This window comes from Oncorhynchus clarkii, chromosome 26 (genome assembly GCF_045791955.1).
Source record: "Oncorhynchus clarkii lewisi isolate Uvic-CL-2024 chromosome 26, UVic_Ocla_1.0, whole genome shotgun sequence".
Classification (NCBI taxonomy): Eukaryota; Metazoa; Chordata; class Actinopteri; order Salmoniformes; family Salmonidae; genus Oncorhynchus; species Oncorhynchus clarkii.
In genome coordinates, this window is record NC_092172.1 from 31755081 (window position 1) to 31779133 (window position 24053).

At 46.1% G+C, this 24053-nt stretch overlaps 1 protein-coding gene across 4 annotated transcripts in view; it reads right to left on the reverse strand.

The window, feature by feature from the left end:
- Positions 1-23731, reverse strand: part of LOC139385270 (aggrecan core protein-like) — a 36801-nt gene extending 13070 nt beyond the window's left edge. For all 4 annotated transcript variants that reach the window (XM_071130436.1, XM_071130435.1, XM_071130434.1 and 1 more), the window contains exons 1-11: positions 23516-23731; positions 9327-9436; positions 9034-9125; positions 7597-7888; positions 7049-7223; positions 5804-5931; positions 5231-5524; positions 3424-4041; positions 2872-3046; positions 2232-2359; positions 853-1146 (exon numbers count right to left, since the gene is read on the reverse strand). In XM_071130436.1, the coding sequence (XP_070986537.1) occupies positions 853-1146; positions 2232-2359; positions 2872-3046; positions 3424-4041; positions 5231-5524; positions 5804-5931; positions 7049-7223; positions 7597-7888; positions 9034-9125; positions 9327-9429 (2299 nt within the window). In that variant the 5' untranslated portion in view covers positions 9430-9436; positions 23516-23731. The remainder of the gene's footprint in view (positions 1-852; positions 1147-2231; positions 2360-2871; positions 3047-3423; positions 4042-5230; positions 5525-5803; positions 5932-7048; positions 7224-7596; positions 7889-9033; positions 9126-9326; positions 9437-23515) is intronic.
- Between the last annotated feature and the right edge of the window lie 322 nt (positions 23732-24053).

The following is a 24053-nucleotide window of genomic DNA, read 5'->3' on the forward strand; positions in this document are numbered from 1 at the left end:
TCAGACCACATGACCTTCTCCCATTCCTCCTCTGGATCATCCAGATGGTCATTGGCAAACTTCAGATGGGCCTGGACATGCGCTGGCTTGAGCAGGGGGACCTTGCGTGCGCTGCAGGATTTTAATCCATGACGGCGTAGTGTGTTACTAATGGTTTTCTTTGAGACGGTGGTCCCAGCTCTCTTCAGGTCATTGACCAGGTCCTGCCGTGTAGTTCTGGGCTGATCCCTCACCTTCCTCATGATCATTGATACCCCACGAGGTGAGATCTTGCATGGAGCCCCAGACCGAGGGTGATTGACCGTCATCTTGAACTTCTTCCATTTTCTAATAATTGCGCCAACAGTTGTTGCCTTCTCACCAAGCTGCTTGCCTATTGTCCTGTAGCCCATCCCAGCCTTGTGCAGGTCTACAATTTTATATCTGATGCCCTTACACAGCCCTCTGGTCTTGGCCATTGTGGAGAGGTTGGAGTCTGTTTGATTGAGTGTGTGGACAGGTGTCTTTTATACAGGTAATGAGTTCAAACAGGTGCAGTTAATACAGGTAATGAGTGGAGAACAGGTGGGCTTCTTAAAGAAAACTAACAGGTCTGTGAGAGATGGAATTCTTACAGGTTGGTAGGTGATCAAATACTTATGTCATGCAATAAAATGCAAATTAATTACTTAAAAATCATACAATGTGATTTTCTGGATTTTTGTTTTTGATTCCGTCTTTCACAGTTGAAGTGTACCTATGATAAAAATGACAGACCTCTACATGCTTTGCAAGTAGGAAAACCTGCAAAATCGGCAGTGTATCAAATACTTGTTCTCCCCACTGTATGATTCAACACATTTCAGTCCAAACCTTTGAAGCAGTAGGCGTCATATCTGGAATACAGGTCTGGGTATCCCGTCTGGTTGTTGTGGGTGTATACTGTGTACACCCCTGCCTTCCCTGCACCACACGCCGCCCGGGGGTTGGTGATGGGGTACCGGACACTCCGGTCGATTAGCCAGCCTGCGCGGCAATTATCCAAGCCTTGTCTCCAGGCGGCGTAGAGCTGGCCAGTAGAGGCCAGGGTAGCGTTCAGCTCCTGACAGTGAGACAGAGCACCGTCATAGGTGAAGCCATCACTGGAGCCAGCATGGAACACATCACCTAGAGAAGAGAGGACAGTCAGGTTAAGGGATGAGAGGATGGTGAGAAGAGGACAGTCAGGTTAACGGATGAGAGGATGGTGAGAAGAGGACAGTCAGGTTAAGGGATGAGAGGATGGTGAGAAGATAAGAGAAGACAGTCAGGTTAAGGGATGAGAGGATGGTGAGAAGAGAAGACAGTCAGGTTAAGGGATGAGAGGATGGTGAGAAGAGGACAGTCGGGTTAAGGGATGAGAGGATGATGAAGAGGACAGTCAGGTTAAGGGATGAGAGGATGAAGAGAAGAGGACAGTCAGGTTAAGGGATGAGAGGATGGTGAGAAGAGGACAGTCAGGTTAAGGGATGAGAGGATGGTGAGAAGAGGACAGTCAGGTTAAGGGATGAGAGGATGAAGAAAAGAGAAGAGAAGACAGTCAGGTTAAGGGATGAGAGGATGGTGACAAGAGAAGAGAAGACAGTCAGGTTAAGGGATGAGAGGATGAAGAGAAGAGAAGACAGTCAGGTTAAGGGATGAGAGGATGAAGAGAAGAGAAGACAGTCAGGTTAAGGGATGAGAGGATGGTGACAAGAGAAGAGAAGACAGTCAGGTTAAGGGATGAGAGGATGGTGAGAAGAGAAGACAGTCAGGTTGAAGGGATGAGAGGATGGTGAGAAGAGGACAGTCGGGTTAAGGGATGAAAGGATGGTGAAGAGGACAGTCAGGTTAAGGGATGAGAGGATGAAGAGAAGAGAAGAGGACAGTCAGGTTAAGGGATGAGATGATGGTGAGAAGAGGACAGTCAGGTTAAGGGATGAGAGGATGGTGAGAAGAGAAGAGAAGAGAGGACGTGGACAAGCGAGTCAGTGCTCAAAACAACTCCCACAGCGATGTGGTTTGTGATAAGTCAAACCTCTTTTTCAATTGCCATTCATTTCCCACATAGTTAAGACAGTGTAAATATAATAAACTAGCCCAACCTCTTGACTTATCTTTAAAGACTACTACTGCAATAGACAGACAAGAAATAGACACAAGGTATGACATCTCTGGGTTACAAAGTGATTCAAGAGCAATTTGAGTGAACAAAACCTAGTGTGTTTTCTCACCCCTGAGTCTGTCCACGTAGCAGTACACATCGTAGTGTTCGTCAGCGGGCCTCAGTCCATAGGTCCTCACTCCTGGTAAGGTCTCCAGATCCCCAGAGCACTTCTCCAGAGGAGACACGATGGGATACCTGTGCATGAAAACAACCTTTATTCACAGCCATGAATGGGAGTATAATGAAGAAGAAGATGGTTGTACTGATGGTAAGGAACAGTACCAAGGACTAGAAACAAGTACAGTATCTGTATGTGGTACAGGTGGCCGCCGGCTGGCAGCACCTTCATTGGGGAGGATGGCTCATAGTAATGGCTGGAATGGAATAAATGGAATGGAATGGTACAAATCAAACACATTTTTGATACCACTCCATTGACTCCATTCCAGCCATTATTACGAGCCATCCTCCCCTCATCAGCCTCCTGTAGTTAGTATGTGTGTGTGTGTGTGTGTGTGTGTGTGTGTGTGTGTGTGTGTGTGTGTGTGTGTGTGTGTGTGTGTGTGTGTGTGTGTGTGTGTGTGTGTGTGTGTGTGTGTGTGTGTGTGTGTGTGTGTATGCATGTATTAATCTGTCTGTAGTTCTGTCTTTAAATATGTTTGTGTGCCCATGTATACAGACAAGTGTGTGTGTGTCTTCCTGCCTACCTGACGGTCTGATCCAGAAGCCAGCCTGCATCACACTGGTTGAGGCCGGCCTCATAGGCAGCCTGGAGCTGCTCTGGGGTGGCGATGGAGGCTCCAACACTCTGACAGGCCAGCTGGGCCTCCACGTAGGTGAAGGCATAGCGACTTGATCCAGCACGGTAGTGAAACACCACGCCTACAGATGGAGAGGTAATTACGCTGATATAATGTGGTTGATCTCATGCACCAAACACATTAATCACCACAGTGTGTTTTTATTCACAGTTTGTAATCATTCAGATTTTTTGATCAATTATTTGTTGTGTTCTTCAGAGTGTGCCGTAAAAACGACGTTGCAAATATCCTCTCACAGTCAACCAATAAAGCTTGCTAGTCTCCTCAGCAATGACTGCAATTCTTCTCTTTCCATTTCAACATGAAACACTCAGTAGTATTGAAAGTAGGGCTTGTACACTCAGTTGTTCCAGAAACAACTTTCCCAACACAGGGTCCCATGAAAAGTGACTAAGTTTGCTATTTACAGTCAAACCCAGCAGATATCCAGTCACTGACCTGTAGCAGAAAATAAATATCCTGATCTGCTCACTTCGCCCATCTCACGTCCCACATCCGGCCTGGCCGTTACTCTCCCCACCACATCCACAACCAACTCTGTCACACTGGGCGGCTGTGGCAGGGGCAGCTCGGTGACACTGGGCGGCTGTGGTAGGGGCAGCTCGGTGACACTGGGCGGCTGTGGCAGCTCGGTGACACTGGGCGGCTGTGGTAGGGGCAGCTCGGTGACACTGGGCGGCTGTGGCAGCTCGGTGACACTGGGCGGCTGTGGCAGCTCGGTGACACTGGGCGGCTGTGGCAGGGGCAGCTCGGTGACACTGGGCGGCTGTGGTAGGGGCAGCTCGGTGACACTGGGCGGCTGTGCCAGCTCGGTGACACTGGGCGGCTGTGGCAGCTCGGTGACACTGGGCGGCTGTGGCAGGGGCAACTCAGTGCCGAAGGTGAAGTCCACACTAGTGGGTTTCTGGGTGGCCAGGTCCTCGCCCAGCGCCTCGCTCTCTGTGGTCATGTTCCTGAAGAACACCTCGGGAGGACCCTGGGTCACCGTGGCAACGCTCAGCACGCCGCTGCCCGCCTCGGTGGGCACCACCATGCCTGAGCCCTCCTCGTCCGTTTCTAGAGGAGACAGAAGAAAGGGTTCAGGCACGTGATTGTTGGGAACGGTTTCCAAAAGGAAACATGTGGTGAGAATGGTTGTTTACTGTTTCACTTAACACTGTTGTGATCCTGAACAAATTCAGCCATTTGACAAATATGAAACAATTAAACGCTTAAAAATATGACATAAATATGACACTAAAACGCACGCACACACACACACACACTTACAAATATGACACTAAAACGCACGCACACACACACACACACACACACACACACACACACTTACAAATATGACACTAAAACGCACGCACACACACACACACTTACAAATATGACACTAAAACGCATGCACACACACACACACACACTTACAAATATGACACTAAAACGCACGCACACACACACACACATACACACACACACACACACACACACACACACCCACACACACAAATATGACACTAAAACGCACACACACACGCTTACAAATATGACACTAAAACGGGCACACACACACGCTAACAAATATGACACTAAAACACACACGCTAACAAATTTGACACTAAAACGCACGCACACACACACACACACACACACTTACAAATATGACACTAAAACGCACGCACACACACACACACTTACAAATATGACACTAAAACGCACGCACACACACACACACTTACAAATATGACACTAAAACGCACACACACACGCTTACAAATATGACACTAAAACGGGCACACACACACGCTAACAAATATGACACTAAAACACACACACACGCTAACAAATATGACACTAAAACGCACACACACGCTTACAAATATGACACTAAAACACGCACACACGCTAACAAATATGACACTAAAACGCACACACACGCTAACAAATATGACACTAAAACGCACACACACGCTAACAAATATGACACTAAAACGCACACACACGCTTACAAATATGACACTAAAACACACACACACACACACACACTAACAAATATGACAATAAAACACTTACCAATATGAAACATTAAATAATCTTGTGTCGGTAGGTTCATTCCAATGATAACACATTCCAGTCTATGGTTGATTCACAGTGTAACATATCCTGGTTCTAGATCTGTTTGTGCTATATAGCCAACTCCTATAGGAGATGCCAAGACGACACAAACAGATCTGGGACCAGGCTAAATGCAACCTACCTGTGTAGCAGTAGGCATCATAGCGGGATTCGGGGAGGGGGTACCCCGTCTGGTTGACGTGGAGGTACACGGTCCGTACCCCCAGCAGACCCCCTCCGCACTGCGGCCTCCGGACATTGATGGGGTAGCGGACGCTCCTGTCTCCTAGCCAGCCTGCATTGCACACATCCAGACCAGCCTGCCAGGCCAGGTACAGCTGTCCTGTGGTGGCCAACAGGGCCCCCTGCTTACTACACTGTTCCTCAGCCTCAGAGTAGGTGAACTTAGCCACAGAGCCAGAGTAGAACACACTGCCTGGGAGAGGAGAGTACAGGGGAGGATGGACGTAAGATAGTGTGACATGTTCAGTGTTACTTGAGGTTGATAGTTGTGTAGTTAAGAATATTTGAGTCAATATAACTAATTTCATTGATTAAGGCAATCCACATTAATCATTATTAAAATGTTCACAATTTTCACATCAGTCAGAAAAAGGAGTCTGTGAAAACGACTGTATTCTCCAAAGTGAACATGTCCTGATCTCATCCTGTCACTCACTTATGAAAAAAAGATCAGGGATGTCTCCTTGGTTACCTGTCATCTTCTCGGCAAAACAGTACACGTCGTAAGTCTCGTTGACATCTCTCACTCCGTAGGTTCGCACCCCGGGGAACTCGTCTTTGTCGCCATAGCAATTCTCACGTGGATCATGGATTGGGTACCTTTCACAGAAAACAGAAATGAGTGCAAAATCCATACCAGTGCAGAGTGATTGGCCTACCTTGCAGAGAGATACTTTAAAGTGCTATCATGTGGGGATCTGATGTATATCTCGTTGTATATGTTTTGATCCAAATACATTCTATTCAATTCAGTGTGTTGGTTTAAACACCTCCAGGCAGAGCCGTGTTAGTTTATTGATTCAATCGGAGCCTTTGTCTTCCTTCCTGGGTAACATTATTTCAAACATATTTTTAAGGTTAAAAAGCTTTAAAAAGCTTCTTAGTCCCAGGCTAGGCTTAATCTGTGTCCGGGAAACTGGTCCATAATTTTCCTCTAAACCTTCCAGTACTTCTGAGAAATCAACTAGAGGAGATTTATGGAATGAGGGCTTTCGTTCTGAGGTGTTGAAAAAAACGTACAGGTGACATCAGAGAAAGGTAAACACAATCCTCTAGGTTTTTGCCAGGGATGGAAGGAGGGATGCATGGAGGACAAGAGAGGCTGTGTGTCGAGAGGAAGTGACATGTTCAGAGGCTCAGCTGTCAAACATTCTACAGGAAGTTCTGCATGGCAGACATCTGTGTTTAGACGGAGGATCAAACCAAATACTGACGTGAAAATGTAAACATTACATAAATGGACAATGTTGAAATACAAACCGTCAAGTATAACTCTATTTATAATTCCTGTATGAAGTAAATGACCTCATGATGCTTGGAGAACTGTATGCACAGTCATTATAAACTGTTAAATAAAATATTTTAACTTATTTTCAAACATTGGATAGATTGCAGATCTGGGTTCAAAATTAGACCATTGTTGTCTTTCAAAGCATTTGATTGAGCCTAGTTGGAGTGCCAGATAGGTAAAGCTTGCACTTTTGGGATTATTCCATTGGCTCCATTGTGTCAGGCAAGCTCACTCAAGCTCACTTAATATTTTAAAGAAAACAAACAGTATTTGAAGACAAGCCTTATAGACTCCCTCCTTCACTTTGTTCTGAAATCAGTTCAGTTATTTCCAGTCACTTCATTCACTTCACTGCTTTTGGCACTGATCTGAAAACAGCAACTGATTTCAGATCAGTGCAGATGAAGGAGAGGGATATAGGCTGACCTGACAGTCTGGTCAGAGAGCCAGCCGGCATCACACTGGTGGAAGCCGTCATCGTACGCGGCCTGGAGCTGCTCTGGGGTCGCGATCACAGCACTGTTCTGGATACAGGCTGCCTTGGCCTTCTCAAAGGTCAGAGTGTAGCGTGTCGTGATGGCCCGGTAGTGAAACACGATACCTGGAGAGAGACAACAGTGTAACAGCGACAGAGCAGCCACTAATGCCTCCATAAAATAATTAGATCACTGCCTATCTGTGTGGCTTAAAGATACATTATTTATTTTGCTTCAAAGTTGTCTGTAGGGTTCATATACAGTACATAGAGCAAATTATAGAATATCAACAACAACAAAAATACTCATGAAACCATACAAATCCTTAGTTTTAGGCAAATAACATTTTTAATGTCCTAAAATCAAAAGATCAAAAGAAACTCACGTGTGTACAGGGGTAGCTTTAAACACCAACTTTGTTTACAAAGAGAGCAATATCCAAAGATGAATTCCTTGGCAACAAGCAGTCGTCACACTCCCACTACCCTCTGTCCCTACCTTGAACCAGGACGTCCACAGTGTCATGGTTGTCCTCGATGCCGTGCTGGACCTCACATCGGTAGGTGCCGGTGTCGTTGGACCTCAACTCTGTGATCTTGATGCTGGCGTCAGTGGGGGTCTGGGGGTAGCCCACCATGTGGACCCGGTCCAGATAGTCCTCCTCCACCTTGACCTCTCCGTCCATGGCCACCAGGATGACAGAGACACGCTCCTTGGTGATGCGGCTCCATTTGATACGGTGAGACAGGGGGGCAATGGTGGGGGCGCCGGGGTCGTGGACGGTGTGGTCCTGAAAGTAGGGTTAAAGTTCAAGTTTATTAGAAAAACATAATTACATTACAATACAATATTAAATACTATTTTTATGTTGATGACCACTCTGAAATAAAACACATCAAGTCACATAATGGTGGAACTACAATGGGGTTTCTTATCATGGAACTTTGTATCACTGTAACTTATCATTGGTCAATTGAACTGCAGTCCTGTCTAACTGAGTTTTTTCTCCTCACCAGGACTCAAATATGTGAAAAGAATTGATACATAAAACAGTATCATGAGAAACATGAAAACAAGTCAAAACAAAGTGGAGGGAGTTAAAACAGTGGAGGGAGTTAAAACAGTGAAGGGAGTTAAAACAGTGAAGGGAGTTAAAACAGTGGAGGGAGTTAAAACAGTAAAGGGAGTTAAAACAGTGGAGAGAGTTAAAACAGTGGAGGGAGTTAAAACTGTGAAGGGAGTTAAAACAGTGGAGGGAGTTAAAACAGTGAAGGGAGTTAAAACAGTGGAGGGAGTTAAAACAGTGAAGGGAGTTAAAACAGTGGAGGGAGTTAAAACAGTGAAGGGAGTTAAAACAGTGAAGGGAGTTAAAACAGTGAAGGGAGTTAAAACAGTGAAGGGAGTTAAAACAGTGGAGGGAGTTAAAACAGTGGAGGGAGTTAAAACAGTGAAGGGAGTTAAAACAGTGAAGGGAGTTAAAACAGTGGAGGGAGTTAAAACAGTGAAGGGAGTTAAAACAGTGGAGGGAGTTAAAACAGTGAAGGGAGTTAAAACAGTGGAGGGAGTTAAAACAGTGAAGGGAGTTAAAACAGTGGAGGGAGTTAAAACAGTGAAGGGAGTTAAAACAGTGGAGGGAGTTAAAACAGTGAAGGGAGTTAAAACAGTGGAGGGAGTTAAAACAGTGAAGGGAGTTAAAACAGTGGAGGGAGTTAGAACAGTGAAGGGAGTTAAAACAGTGGAGGGAGCTAAAACAGTGGAGAGAGTTAAAACAGTGGAGGGAGTTAAAACAGTGGAGGGAGGGTCCCTGAAACAGGAGATAGTAATCTTGTTCATTTTAAATGAAAAAATAAAAAATTATATGATATGTATTGCTAAATCCAACATCCTTATTTCTCATAACTGTGTAGTATTGATATTGGTGCCAGGCCGACCCACCTGGAAGTAACAGGGTAGTACCAAGGTGCTGCCCAGTAGAGGGCGCTGAGGCAGCTCCAGGGGGACGCTCACACTCAGTGTGTCCTCAGGGTCTGGAGGGGAAGAGGGCAGAGAGATGGACACACACACACACACACACACACACACACACACACATATAAACACACAATGATTAGCAACCAGACACAGGTAAAGACACAGTCACACGAACACACAAAAAGCCATGTAACCAGACACAGATAAATATGTCATTTCATATGCACTGTATAGTGAGGAGTAATATGTCCACATACCCAGAAAGGAGTGCTGCTCATAGCTGCTGATTTGCTGATAATTGTTGAATGTTGCCGAGGTGACGGACAGACAAACACAAAGTAATACAATCCACCTGGTCATAGTTTACCTGAAATCAAAAGAAGAAACGCTGACTATGCACCCTAGGAAGTGTTCTGATACATTGTAGTTTTAGGTTAATGTTATTCAAAGGCATTGATTGGCCTAAATTCATGCAAATTCATTAAAAGACCTTAAAATCAAAGACAGACCAGTTCTGTCTAAGAATGTCGACCATTAAGGATCACTTCCACACAAACCCTCTGTACCTCTCCTGGCCTCTGACTTCTACTAGAATGCCTTGTTAATGTAACTAGAGTCACTCATGCTGCCTCAGCTTCTGGCCCCAGTCCACTGACTACATCTAGAATAGATCATCATAATACAATAGTAATACATTGCATTCGGAACGTATTCAGATCCCTTGACGTTTTCCACATTTTGTTACGTTACAGCCTTATTCTAAAGTGGATTAAATCGTTTTTTGAACCTCATCAATCTCCACACAATACCCCATAATGACAAAGCAAAAGCAGGTTTTTAGACATTTTTGCAAATGTATAATTTTTTAAAACATAAGTATTCAGACCCTTTACTCAGTACTTTGTTGAAGCACCTTTGGCAGCAATTACAGCCTCGAGTCTTCTTGGGTATGACGCTACAAGCTTGACCCACCTGTATTTGGGGAGTTTCTCCCATTCTTCTCTGCAGATCCTCTCATACTCTCTGTCAGGTTGGATGGGGAGTGTCGCTGCACAGCTATTTTAAGGTCACTCCAGAGATGTTCGATCGGGTTGAAGTGCAGGTTCTGGCTGGGCCACTCAAGGACATTCATAGACTCTCTGTACTTTGCTCCGTTCATCTTTCCCTCGATCCTGACTAGTTTCCCAGTCCCTGCCAGTGAAAAACATCCCAACAGCATGTTGGTTTCATCAGACCAGAGAATCTTGTTTCTCATGGTCGGAGAGTCTTTAGGTGCCTTTTGTAAAACTCGAAGTGGGCTGTCATGTGCCTTTTAATGAGGAGTGGCTTCCGTCTGGCCACTCTACCATAAAGTCCTGATTGGTGGAGTGCTGCAGAGATGGTTGTCCTTCTGGAAGGTTCTCCCATCTCTGCAGAATAACTTTTGGAGCTCCATCGGGTTCTTGGTCACATCCCTGACCAATGCACTTCTCCCCGGATTGCTCAGTTTGGCCGGGCAGACAGCTCTAGGAAGAGTCTTGGTGCTTCCAAACTTCTTCCATTTAGGAATGATGGAGGCCACTGTGTTGTTGGGGACCTTTGATGCTGCTGACATTTTTTGGTACCCTTCTCCAGATCTGTGCCTCGACACAATCCTGTCTCGAAGCTCTACGGACAATTCGTCCAAACTCAAGTCTTGGTTTTTGCTCTGACACACACTGTCAACTGTGGGCTAATATAGACAGGTGTGTGCCTTTCCAAATCATGTTCAATCAATTACATTTACCACAGTTGGACTCCTATCAAGTTGTAGAAACATCTCAAGGATGATTAATGGAAACAGGATGCACCTGAGCTCAATTTCAGGTCAAAGGGTCTGAATACTTATCTATTTATTTTTAATACAATTTACAATTTTTTTAAATAAAATTTCTACAAACCTGTTTTTGCTTTGTCATTATGAGGTATTGTGTGTAGATTGATGAGCATTTGTTTTTATTAATCCATTTTAGAATAAGGCTGTAACGTAACAAAATGTGTAAAAAGGTCAAGGTGTCTGAACACTTTCAAAATGCACTGTATATGCCATTTAGCAGACACTTATGGAAAGTGACTTACAGTCATGCGTGCATAACCTTTATTTACGGATGGTATCGAATCCACTATCCTAGCGTTGTAAGTGCCATGCTCTACCAACTGAGCTACAGAGGCCCACACATTTGTGAACTAGTTTCCCAACTCCTCCCAAACAAACCCATTACCTCAGAGGTGCCTGTGTGGAAGGCATGTACAGTACACCATTATACCTGCAGTAAATCCAGTCCTGTTTTTTAAAATCCATTTTTAGACCAGTTCCATCTGGGCATTAATGACATCAGAATGAATGAAGCACTGAAACGCCGTCCTCTACTACTAGCTTCACTGAGAAACACTTTCATTACGTAGGTTGTATCAAAACTACACAATGAATTATGATTGAATTGGAAGCACAAAGGGCTATATTGTTAGAGTGAATGAATGGCTATAGTTTAACAACTGTGTACATAAAGTTACAGTGGCCTATTCGTTGCAGCCAACTTTAAACAAGGGCTGGATGGATGAAGCCCCCCCTCCCCTCCCTGCCTGCAGCTCAGTTACCCCCCGATGAACTCTCCCCAGTTTTCATAGAAATAAAATAAGCATATAAGTCATCATTGTATGAAATTCAACCAAATTAATATACTGTAAAAAAGCAAAAAGCAAATAGTATTTGTGACAGTTTAAAGTTAGAAGGTGAACTGTTTAGGCAAAGGCATTGTAACATCAGTATTGATACTGCTACAAGTAAGGGCTAATAATACCATGATAATATCAACATCCTGTAATTCTGCATGTAATTCAAAGAGTTTGATATGTGGTAAGTGTTATATGTGTTAGTGTTGCAACTCCAAGCTCATGAAATAAAGCATTACAAATGTCACTCCTCATCTCACACAGCAGTCCGTTCTGTTGTTAACGCCTCGATCACACCGAAAGCCTCTTTGTACAAAATAGTACGCAGCATCATCTGATATGTGTGAAACATAAGTTCAACATTCAACATACAGTTTAATGCATATGTTCAATAGATCCAACATATGCAGCACACAGCACGCACTGCACCTGCCTCTGCAACACAACGCTGCGAGGCAAACACAGAGTTCCATTGGAAATGAATGTATTTCTGGTGTACCAAAACGCAATAACGCTGTCAGTGTGGTGGAGGCGTAAAACACAAACCTCTAAACAGGAGGGAGGGGGTGGCCAGGGACGAAAGCAGTCAACAGAAATGCTTAGTAACATCCTCAGATATATAGACATGTACTCACACTCATACACAACCTCCCTGTTCTCCCACCATGAACAAAGAGCTACTCAGTTATTTCAAAAGTAAATGTTCAGGTTTGGTGTTATTGCGTTGGAGCTCGATTCTGTTACTTCTGAGTAACAGCCCCTCCCTTCTCTTTACGTAAAGACTACAACTTTTCTGAAGAGAGAGAGGGGAGGTGGCTTCTTGCTCAAAACTTCCAATACCCGACCAGGGTGAATTTCCCAGAGTAGGATCAATGGAGGCTGTTGGAAGGAGGGAGAAATGGGGAGTGGGGAGGAGAGGCTCATCATAATGGCTGGAAAGTAATGAATGCAACGGTAACAAACACATGGACCAATAAAATATGAGTTTGGTAAACCCAGAGCAGTTTTAGTTTTGTCTTTCATGATTTGGTCAGTACATAAGTCTGACTAGAATAGCAGTGTGTGTGGGTCTGTGTGTGTGCGTGGTTGTGTGTGTGTGTACATGTGTTTGCGTGTGTGTGCGTGCATGCTTGTCTGTGTGAGTGCATATGTGTGTGCATGCATGTCTCACTGAGGTTCAGTCCCTCACTGATCTAAGTATATAATGATGTATTTTCTATTTATATTTTTTATTCAGAATATGGTTCCTGGTTTAGGGCCATTTGGACCAGGTCACTTTTGCTAAATAGATTTTATCTCAACAATAGAAACCTGAATATAAAGGTTAAATAACTCAATATAAACCAAATCTAGTGGCAAGCTATGGTGATCTAATCTCTCATGACATCTTCAACAGTAGTTTATTTGGTTCTGGCTGCCGAGACTAATGGTAATGAAATAATCACAGTTGTTCTCTTGATGGGATGTGACCAGTAAATGAGCCATGACAGTAAGTCTTCATCCCAAATGATACCCTATCCCCTTTATAGTGCACTACTTTTGACCAGGTCCCATAGGGCTCTTGTCAAAATAAATGCACTATATAGGGAATAGGGTGCCATGTGGGATGCACCCTAAGACTCTAACCTAACACTGGGGTCACTGTGAGCAACATGCTATTCCCAGACCATGCCGGATGGTTACACCCACTAACACAGCATGTTTCCCACACTTATCCTAACATAAGAAGAAGACAGGGTACTGATTCTATCTATAGCGGGTTACAGGTGGGGGGCTATATTAGATCTGGGACAATAAACTGAAAATGATCCATAACCGACCAGACAGAACACTCTAATCACAGGCATTTTGCTGATATTCTTCATTACCATAAGTAGCCTATACTAGAGAAATGTGAAGTTTTAAATGAAATAAGTTTGATAATATGTGTGATTGTTAATGGGACAATTGATGGATAAAACCATCAAACTAGTAGTAAAAAACGATGGTGTACATTAATGTTATAAACTTATATTTCTATTTATTGTTATCGCATCAATTTATCACCATATGGATTGCTGTCCATATCGCCCAGCTCTAGGCTATATTGTCACGCCAGAATAAAGTCCTTTTCTGAGCAAAAAGCAAATGCAATTTCCTTACTGTTCCATCTTTTCTGAGTACCTAACTGTGTTTACCCCCTTGTGTGAAGATAGCCATAACATAACAGCATGAAACCATTTCAGATCTTGTGTGAAGATACTCCTAACAGCATGAAGCCATTTCAGATCTTGTGTGAAGATAGCCATAACATAACAGCATGAAACCATTTCAGATATTGTGAGAAGATACTCCTAACAGCATGAAACCATTTCAGATCTTGTGTGAAGATAGCCATAACATAACAGCATGAAACCATTTCAGATATTGTGTGAAGATACTCCTAACAGCATGAAACCATTTCAGATATTGTGTGAAGATACTCCTAACAGCATGAAACCATTTCAGATCTTGTGTGAAGATAGCCATAACATAACAGCATGAAACCATTTCAGATATTGTGAGAAGATAGCCATAACATAACAGCATGAAGCCATTTCAGATCTTGTGTGAAGATACTCCTAACAGCATGAAGCCATTTCAGATCTTGTGTGAAGATACTCCTAACAGCATGAAGCCATTTCAGATCTTGTGTGAAGATAGCCATAACATAACAGCATGAAACCATTTCAGATATTGTGAGAAGATAGCCATAACATAACAGCATGAAGCCATTTCAGATCTTGTGTGAAGATACTCCTAACAGCATGAAGCCATTTCAGATCTTGTGTGAAGATACTCCTAACAGCATGAAGCCATTTCAGATCTTGTGTGAAGATAGTCATAACATAACAGCATGAAACCATTTCAGATCTTGTGTGAAGATAGCCATAACATAACAGCATGAAGCCATTTCAGATCTTGTGTGAAGATAGCCATAACATAACAGCATGAAACCATCTCAGATCTTGTGTGAAGATAGCCATAACATAACAGCATGAAGCCATTTCAGATCTTGTGTGAAGATAGCCATAACATAACAGCATGAAGCCATTTCAGATCTTGTGTGAGCTTACATTCATATTTTTCATCCTTGATCTCCAGTTACAAGATTGTGCATATACATAGTTAATACTGTGTACAAAAATATCTGGGTTGATTGTTGTGAGTCAGCATAGACTCTGAATGGAAAGCGTAGACACAGAATACAATTATTCAGTTATTCCCGTATAGTTACATAGGTATAAATCAACGTAAAGCGTCAAGTCAACTGTCACACTGCCTTAAACAACAAACATCAGATCAATAACTCTCCCTTCAACACCCAAGCCTGATTAAGTAATAATACATTAGACCTGAGCAGGACAGGAAGAATCCCAGTACTGGACCAGTGTCCTGGGATAACCTCTCAGCAGGACAGGAAGAATCCCAGTACTGGACCAGTGTCCTGGGATAACCTCTCAGCAGGACAGGAAGAATCCCAGTACTGGACCAGTGTCCTGGGATAACCTCTCAGCAGGACAGGAAGAATCCCAGTACTGGACCAGTGTCCTGGGATAACCTCTCAGCAGGACAGGAAGAATCCCAGTACTGGACCAGTGTCCTGGGATAACCTCTCAGCAGGACAGGAAGAATCCCAGTACTGGACCAGTGTCCTGGGATAACCTCTCAGCAGGACAGGAAGAATCCCAGTACTGGACCAGTGTCCTGGGATAACCTCTCAGCAGGACAGGAAGAATCCCAGTACTGGACCAGTGTCCTGGGATAACCTCTCAGCAGGACAGGAAGAATCCCAGTACTGGACCAGTGTCCTGGGATAACCTCTCAGCAGGACAGGAAGAATCCCAGTACTGGACCAGTGTCCTGGGATAACCTCTCAGCAGGACAGGAAGAATCCCAGTACTGGACCAGTGTCCTGGGATAACCTCTCAGCAGGACAGGAAGAATCCCAGTACTGGACCAGTGTCCTGGGATAACCTCTCAACAGGACAGGAAGAATCCCAGTATTGGACCAGTGTCCTGGGATAGCCTCTCAGCAGGACAGGAAGAATCCCAGTACTGGACCAGTGTCCTGGGATAACCTCTCAGCAGGACAGGAAGAATCCCAGTACTGGACCAGTGTCCTGGGATAACCTCTCAGCAGGACAGGAAGAATCCCAGTACTGGACCAGTGTCCTGGGATAACCTCTCAGCAGGACAGGAAGAATCCCAGTACTGGACCAGTGTCCTGGGATAACCTCTCAGCAGGACAGGAAGAATCCCAGTACTGGACCAGTGTCCTGGGATAACCTCTCAGCAGGACAGGAAGAATCCCAGTACTGGACCAGTGTCCTGGGATAACCTCTCAGCAGGACAGGAAGAATCCCAGTACTGGACCAGTGTCCTGGGATAACCTCTCAGCAGGACAGGAAGAATCCCAGTACTGGACCAGTGTCCTGGGATAACCTCTTAGCAGGACAGGAAGAATCCCAGTACTGGACCAGTGTCCTGGGATAACCTCTCAGCAGGACAGGAAGAATCCCAGTACTGGACCAGTGTCCTGGGATAACCTCTCAGCAGGACAGGAAGAATCCCAGTACTGGACCAGTGTCCTGGGATAACCTCTCAGCAGGACAGGAAGAATCCCAGTACTGGACCAGTGTCCTGGGGTAACCTCTCAGCAGGACAGGAAGAATCCCAGTACTGGACCAGTGTCCTGGGATAACCTCTCAGCAGGACAGGAAGAATCCCAGTACTGGACCAGTGTCCAGGAGTAACCTCTCAGCAGGACAGGAAGAATCCCAGTACTGGACCAGTGTCCTGGGATAACCTCTCAGCAGGACAGGAAGAATCCCAGTACTGGACCAGTGTCCTGGGATAACCTCTCAGCAGGACAGGAAGAATCCCAGTACTGGACCAGTGTCCTGGGATAACCTCTCAGCAGGACAGGAAGAATCCCAGTACTGGACCAGTGTCCTGGGATAACCTCTCAGCAGGACAGGAAGAATCCCAGTACTGGACCAGTGTCCTGGGATAACCTCTCAACAGGACAGGAAGAATCCCAGTATTGGACCAGTGTCCTGGGATAACCTCTCAGCAGGACAGGAAGAATCCCAGTACTGGACCAGTGTCCTGGGATAACCTCTCAGCAGGACAGGAAGAATCCCAGTACTGGACCAGTGTCCTGGGATAACCTCTCAGCAGGACAGGAAGAATCCCAGTACTGGACCAGTGTCCTGGGATAACCTCTCAGCAGGACAGGAAGAATCCCAGTACTGGACCAGTGTCCTGGGATAACCTCTCAGCAGGACAGGAAGAATCCCAGTACTGGACCAGTGTCCTGGGATAACCTCTCAGCAGGACAGGAAGAATCCCAGTATTGGACCAGTGTCCTGGGATAACCTCTCAGCAGGACAGGAAGAATCCCAGTACTGGACCAGTGTCCTGGGATAACCTCTCAGCAGGACAGGAAGAATCCCAGTACTGGACCAGTGTCCTGGGATAACCTCTCAGCAGGACAGGAAGAATCCCAGTACTGGACCAGTGTCCTGGGATAACCTCTCAGCAGGACAGGAAGAATCCCAGTACTGGACCAGTGTCCTGGGATAACCTCTCAGCAGGACAGGAAGAATCCCAGTACTGGACCAGTGTCCTGGGATAACCTCTCAGCAGGACAGGAAGAATCCCAGTACTGGACCAGTGTCCTGGGATAACCTCTCAGCAGGACAGGAAGAATCCCAGTACTGGACCAGTGTCCTGGGATAACCTCTCAGCAGGACAGGAAGAATCCCAGTACTGGACCAGTGTCCTGGGATAACCTCTCAGCAGGACAGGAAGAATCCCAGTACTGGACCAGTGTCCTGGGATAACCTCTCAGCAGGACAGGAAGAATCCCAGTACTGGACCAGTGTCCTGGGATAACCTCTCAGCAGGACAGGAAGAATCCCAGTACTGGACCAGTGTCCTGGGATAACCTCTCAACAGGACAGGAAGAATCCCAGTATTGGACCAGTGTCCTGGGATAGCCTCTCAGCAGGACAGGAAGAATCCCAGTACTGGACCAGTGTCCTGGGATAACCTCTCAGCAGGACAGGAAGAATCCCAGTACTGGACCAGTGTCCTGGGATAACCTCTCAGCAGGACAGGAAGAATCCCAGTACTGGACCAGTGTCCTGGGATAACCTCTCAGCAGGACAGGAAGAATCCCAGTACTGGACCAGTGTCCTGGGATAACCTCTCAGCAGGACAGGAAGAATCCCAGTACTGGACCAGTGTCCTGGGATAACCTCTCAGCAGGACAGGAAGAATCCCAGTACTGGACCAGTGTCCTGGGATAACCTCTCAGCAGGACAGGAAGAATCCCAGTACTGGACCAGTGTCCTGGGATAACCTCTCAGCAGGACAGGAAGAATCCCAGTACTGGACCAGTGTCCTGGGATAACCTCTTAGCAGGACAGGAAGAATCCCAGTACTGGACCAGTGTCCTGGGATAACCTCTCAGCAGGACAGGAAGAATCCCAGTACTGGACCAGTGTCCTGGGATAACCTCTCAGCAGGACAGGAAGAATCCCAGTACTGGACCAGTGTCCTGGGATAACCTCTCAGCAGGACAGGAAGAATCCCAGTACTGGACCAGTGTCCTGGGGTAACCTCTCAGCAGGACAGGAAGAATCCCAGTACTGGACCAGTGTCCTGGGATAACCTCTCAGCAGGACAGGAAGAATCCCAGTACTGGACCAGTGTCCAGGAGTAACCTCTCAGCAGGACAGGAAGAATCCCAGTACTGGACCAGTGTCCTGGGATAACCTCTCAGCAGGACAGGAAGAATCCCAGTACTGGACCAGTGTCCTGGGATAACCTCTCAGCAGGACAGGAAGAATCCCAGTACTGGACCAGTGTCCTGGGATAACCTCTCAGCAGGACAGGAAGAATCCCAGTACTGGACCAGTGTCCTGGGATAACCTCTCAGCAGGACAGGAAGAATCCCAGTACTGGACCAGTGTCCTGGGATAACCTCTCAACAGGACAGGAAGAATCCCAGTATTGGACCAGTGTCCTGGGATAACCTCTCAGCAGGACAGGAAGAATCCCAGTACTGGACCAGTGTCCTGGGATAACCTCTCAGCAGGACAGGAAGAATCCCAGTACTGGACCAGTGTCCTGGGATAACCTCTCAGCAGGACAGGAAGAATCCCAGTACTGGACCAGTGTCCTGGGATAACCTCTCAGCAGGACAGGAAGAATCCCAGTACTGGACCAGTGTCCTGGGATAACCTCTCAGCAGGACAGGAAGAATCCCAGTACTGGACCAGTGTCCTGGGATAACCTCTCAGCAGGACAGGAAGAATCCCAGTATTGGACCAGTGTCCTGGGATAACCTCTCAGCAGGACAGGAAGAATCCCAGTACTGGACCAGTGTCCTGGGATAACCTCTCAGCAGGACAGGAAGAATCCCAGTACTGGACCAGTGTCCTGGGATAACCTCTCAGCAGGACAGGAAGAATCCCAGTATTGGACCAGTGTCCTGGGATAACCTCTCAGCAGGACAGGAAGAATCCCAGTACTGGACCAGTGTCCTGGGATAACCTCTCAGCAGGACAGGAAGAATCCCAGTATTGGACCAGTGTCCTGGGATAACCTCTCAGCAGGACAGGAAGAATCCCAGTATTGGACCAGTGTCCTGGGATAACCTCTCAGCAGGACAGGAAGAATCCCAGTACTGGACCAGTGTCCTGGAGTAACCTCTCAGCAGGACAGGAAGAATCCCAGTACTGGACCAGTGTCCTGGGATAACCTCTCAGCAGGACAGGAAGAATCCCAGTACTGGACCAGTGTCTTGGGATAACCTCTCAGCAGGACAGGAAGAATCCCAGTATTGGACCAGTGTCCTGGGATAACGTCTCAGCAGGACAGGAAGAATCCCAGTACTGGACCAGTGTCCTGGGATAACCTCTCAGCAGGACAGGAAGAATCCCAGTACTGGACCAGTGTCCTGGGATAACCTCTCAGCAGGACAGGAAGAATCCCAGTACTGGACCAGTGTCCTGGGATAACCTCTCAGCAGGACAGGAAGAATCCCAGTACTGGACCAGTGTCCTGGGATAACCTCTCAGCAGGACAGGAAGAATCCCAGTACTGGACCAGTGTCCTGGGATAACCTCTCAGCAGGACAGGAAGAATCCCAGTACTGGACCAGTGTCCTGGAGTAACCTCTCAGCAGGACAGGAAGAATCCCAGTACTGGACCAGTGTCCTGGGATAACCTCTCAGCAGGACAGGAAGAATCCCAGTACTGGACCAGTGTCCTGGAGTAACCTCTCAGCAGGACAGGAAGAATCCCAGTATTGGACCAGTGTCCTGGGATAACCTCTCAGCAGGACAGGAAGAATCCCAGTACTGGACCAGTGTCCTGGGATAACCTCTCAGCAGGACAGGAAGAATCCCAGTACTGGACCAGTGTCCTGGAGTAACCTCTCAGCAGGACAGGAAGAATCCCAGTACTGGACCAGTGTCCTGGGATAACCTCTCAGCAGGACAGGAAGAATCCCAGTACTGGACCAGTGTCCTGGGATAACCTCTCAGCAGGACAGGAAGAATCCCAGTACTGGACCAGTGTCCTGGGATAACCTCTCAGCAGGACAGGAAGAATCCCAATATTGGACCAGTGTCCTGGGATAACCTCTCAACAGGACAGGAAGAATCCCAGTACTGGACCAGTGTCCTGGGATAACCTCTCAGCAGGACAGGAAGAATCCCAGTACTGGACCAGTGTCCTGGAGTAACCTCTCAGCAGGACAGGAAGAATCCCAGTATTGGACCAGTGTCCTGGGATAACCTCTCAGCAGGACAGGAAGAATCCCAGTACTGGACCAGTGTCCTGGGATAACCTCTCAGCAGGACAGGAAGAATCCCAGTATTGGACCAGTGTCCTGAGATAACCTCTCAGCAGGACAGGAATAATCCCAGTACAGGACCAGTGTCCTGGGATAACCTCTCAGCAGGACAGGAAAAATCCCAGTATTAGACCACTGTCCTGGGATAACCTCCCAGGAGGACAGCCAAGATTTGTCCAGTAGAGAGGTAGAGAGGGATCCCACTCTGGCAGAGCCCATGGATTCTGCACGTCCCTGCAAATTCTACTGTGACATGATGATACATGTGGTGCGGAGGAGTTCTAAGAGACACTATGGGACAGTAGTGCAAGAGGCTGATCTAGCGGTATCACTGACACCTCCAAACCACATACCCTAGAGATGAGGGTTCAATGCATTAGTCCACCTCAACCTTTCAGCCTTCTCAACTATCTCCCTGTCTCAAACCCTGTCTAACATCCCCCATTAAGTTAGGTAACTACTGTCTCTATTCTGCCTCTATGATCTAATACAGTACGTGCAAAAAGAGGCAGGGTCATCATATAAGCTCCATCATTCTAGAAAAACTTGAGCTGCATAACAATGAAATCATTGTTTAACATATTGCTGGCTTCCTTGAATCAGTGTAGTAGGGTCAATATGAAGAGAATGGCTGTTTTCAATACTGTCAAACCCCATAAACTTTAACAGAATCAGACATCTAAAAACCAACCACTAGCAAAGAGTTAATAACTGGTACGTGCATGGAAAGACATAGCCAACCCTGGAACCAAGGTTCAAACCTGGCAGGGCCAGGGCTTTTCAGGCGAACAGGGACTAAAAACGTTTTGTTTGGAGAAAAAAAGTGACAGTTCATTAGCCGCCAGGTTATTTGAGCGCCGTGCTAACAGCTAACCCCCACAGTGTTTCCATTGAGCTGGTGTGGTACGGTCTATTCCCGGTGAGGCTGGGGCCCATAAGACCCGGTCTGTTCCCCCTGAAGCTGGTATTATAGGAGCTCTGACAACATTAGGCCCAATGTAAACACTTTTCCATTCCACTGAGAGACCAGTGGCAGGGTAACACTGCTCACATTCAGGTAGAGAGGTTAGCTAGCAGTGTAAGACATGATGGCAGCAGTTAGGGTCCATAGCTAATGGAAGTGATGGCTACTGCTGACTAACACACTGATTGGATCAGAGTTCTCATCGTGAATATAGGATTTTGAAAGCGAGAGGGACACATCTTTTGTAAATTAGAATCGAACAGAAACCACATTAGAGAGCATTTTGTCAATTCATTTGGCGTTTGTGTCGATGATGACTGCTTGGACATTGACGAGCATTGGCACAGCAGTGTCCATCATTGGTGAAACTCATGACAGTGTTCAAGCTTTGGCATCATGGAGGCAAATCTGCAGGTACCAGGCAAGGTTAGCTTATACTCATCCCATTATAGGCTCTTTTGCACTGTTATCTGTTTCACACCATCATGGAGACTTGAACCGTACTGTGATGGCACGTTTTCACATTGTTCTGCCAAGCACGGTCCCAGCAACTATGATGGATGTTTAACCAGGATAGCACAGTCTGGCTTGGCTCAGCACGGTTCAGCTCAGTAGTGTGGAACAGGAACAAGGCATAGACACTATCAGCATGGTATTATGTCCTACACCTTCATCATTATGCCAAGAGGTCTGAATGCCTGGAACAAAGTCACTCATTAGGCATCCAGAAGAGGACTGGACAGTGGACACCCCTCAAAGCCTGGTTCCTCTCTAGGTTTCTTCCTAGGTTACTGCCTTCGAGGGAGTTTTTTCCTAGCCACTGTGCTTCTGCCTCTGCATTGCTTGCTCATTGGGGTTTTAGGCTGGGTATCTGTAAAGCACTTTGTAATTTTGACAACTGCTGATGTAAAAAGGATAGGTGATGTACTAGGTCAATACAGAATACCCCTTCTTTCAGAAAGCGTGTACCAACGCTTCACTCTTGTAAGTCCCTTGTGTCCATACTGATGGGACATGCTTTGGATGGCTGCACCGAGGTGCCATCCCACTTCTGACACCAATGTGGTGAATAGCCCTGACTGGGACTCATCTACAGGTCAATCTGACTGTCAGTCCCAACACCTTAAAAGTTACACTAAGAGGTCCAAACCTCTTGACGAGGTCGCTAGCTAGGCTAACTGTTAGGTGGGGCTGAGGTGAGGGAAGTGGACTAGATTAATTTATCTATCACATTTAGGGTTGGCAGTAGCCTCAAGGTTAGCGTGTTGGGCCACTAACCGAAAGGTTGCTGATTCAAATAACAGAGCTGACAAGGAGAAAAATATATAAATCTGTTGCTGTGCCCTTGAGCAAGGCACTTAACCTTAATTGCTCCAGGGGTACTGTACAATGGCATCCCTGGCTGTGACCCCACTCGCTCAGGGTGTCTCAGGGGGGGTTGGGATATGCAAAAAATCACATTCCCATTACACATTTGTGTGTAACAGGACAAATATAAGCACCCCCCCAAAATACTATTATGTTATAATAGTACTTTTGGCACACCGAAAATCTCCCCCCTTCTAATTTCCTTAATTTTGTGGCTAGAGTCAAATAGATTCTGTGGCACACATCAGATTCAAATACTTTCTATAGAACAAACTTCATAGGCAACCGAAATGAATAATGAATGTATGTGTGTTATATTTAACATAGAGGAGGGAGTAGGGCGGCATCTTTACAGATAGCTAATGTGTAGATTAGTCTTGGTTAGGAGGTTGCATTATCGGCACGCACGGCTTGCGCGTCATTTTAGGTAGTGTGAAGATGATTAATTATGTGCGCTCGTGGACAATACACTACAGCACAAAGCTAAGTTTGCAATTTGATAACCCCGAACCAAATAATTACGTTTTGTTCACCTGTAGAAATGCAGACTCTCTCCGCGATCCGTCAGCTCAAAGATAAAAACTGCACCTGCAGAAAAGGTAAATTATTCTGGAATTATTATTTCTTCGAGGAACGTTTATTCTCAGTGAGTTTTCTGTCGTAAATGTTTCTTGTCCCGTTGATGGTCGCGTGTACCAGTTTAAAATCCCAGTGACAGCCCACGAGCGGTAGAGGACGATGGGCCGCGCGAGTGTGGAGAGCGAAAAGAATCCACTTTCACACCCGGAGCAGGTTTAGCTGTAACAAACCTGGAAGCTGGGGGGGGGGGGGGGGGGGGGGGGTGATGTAGTGAGTGAAGGGGAGGATGTAGAAAACATATTCAAACTTGCTACCTCATGACACCAAACTCTTGTTCCCAGTGAAATTAGGTAACGGCAGACACAAGTCAAATGATCCAGATAGGTCAAATGACATAAGTTACATTTCTGTGATTTATTCATATAGGCCTAGTCATATTTCCATACCATTTGTTTTGGCCATAGCATTTCAAAGACTTGAAGGTATCAACTT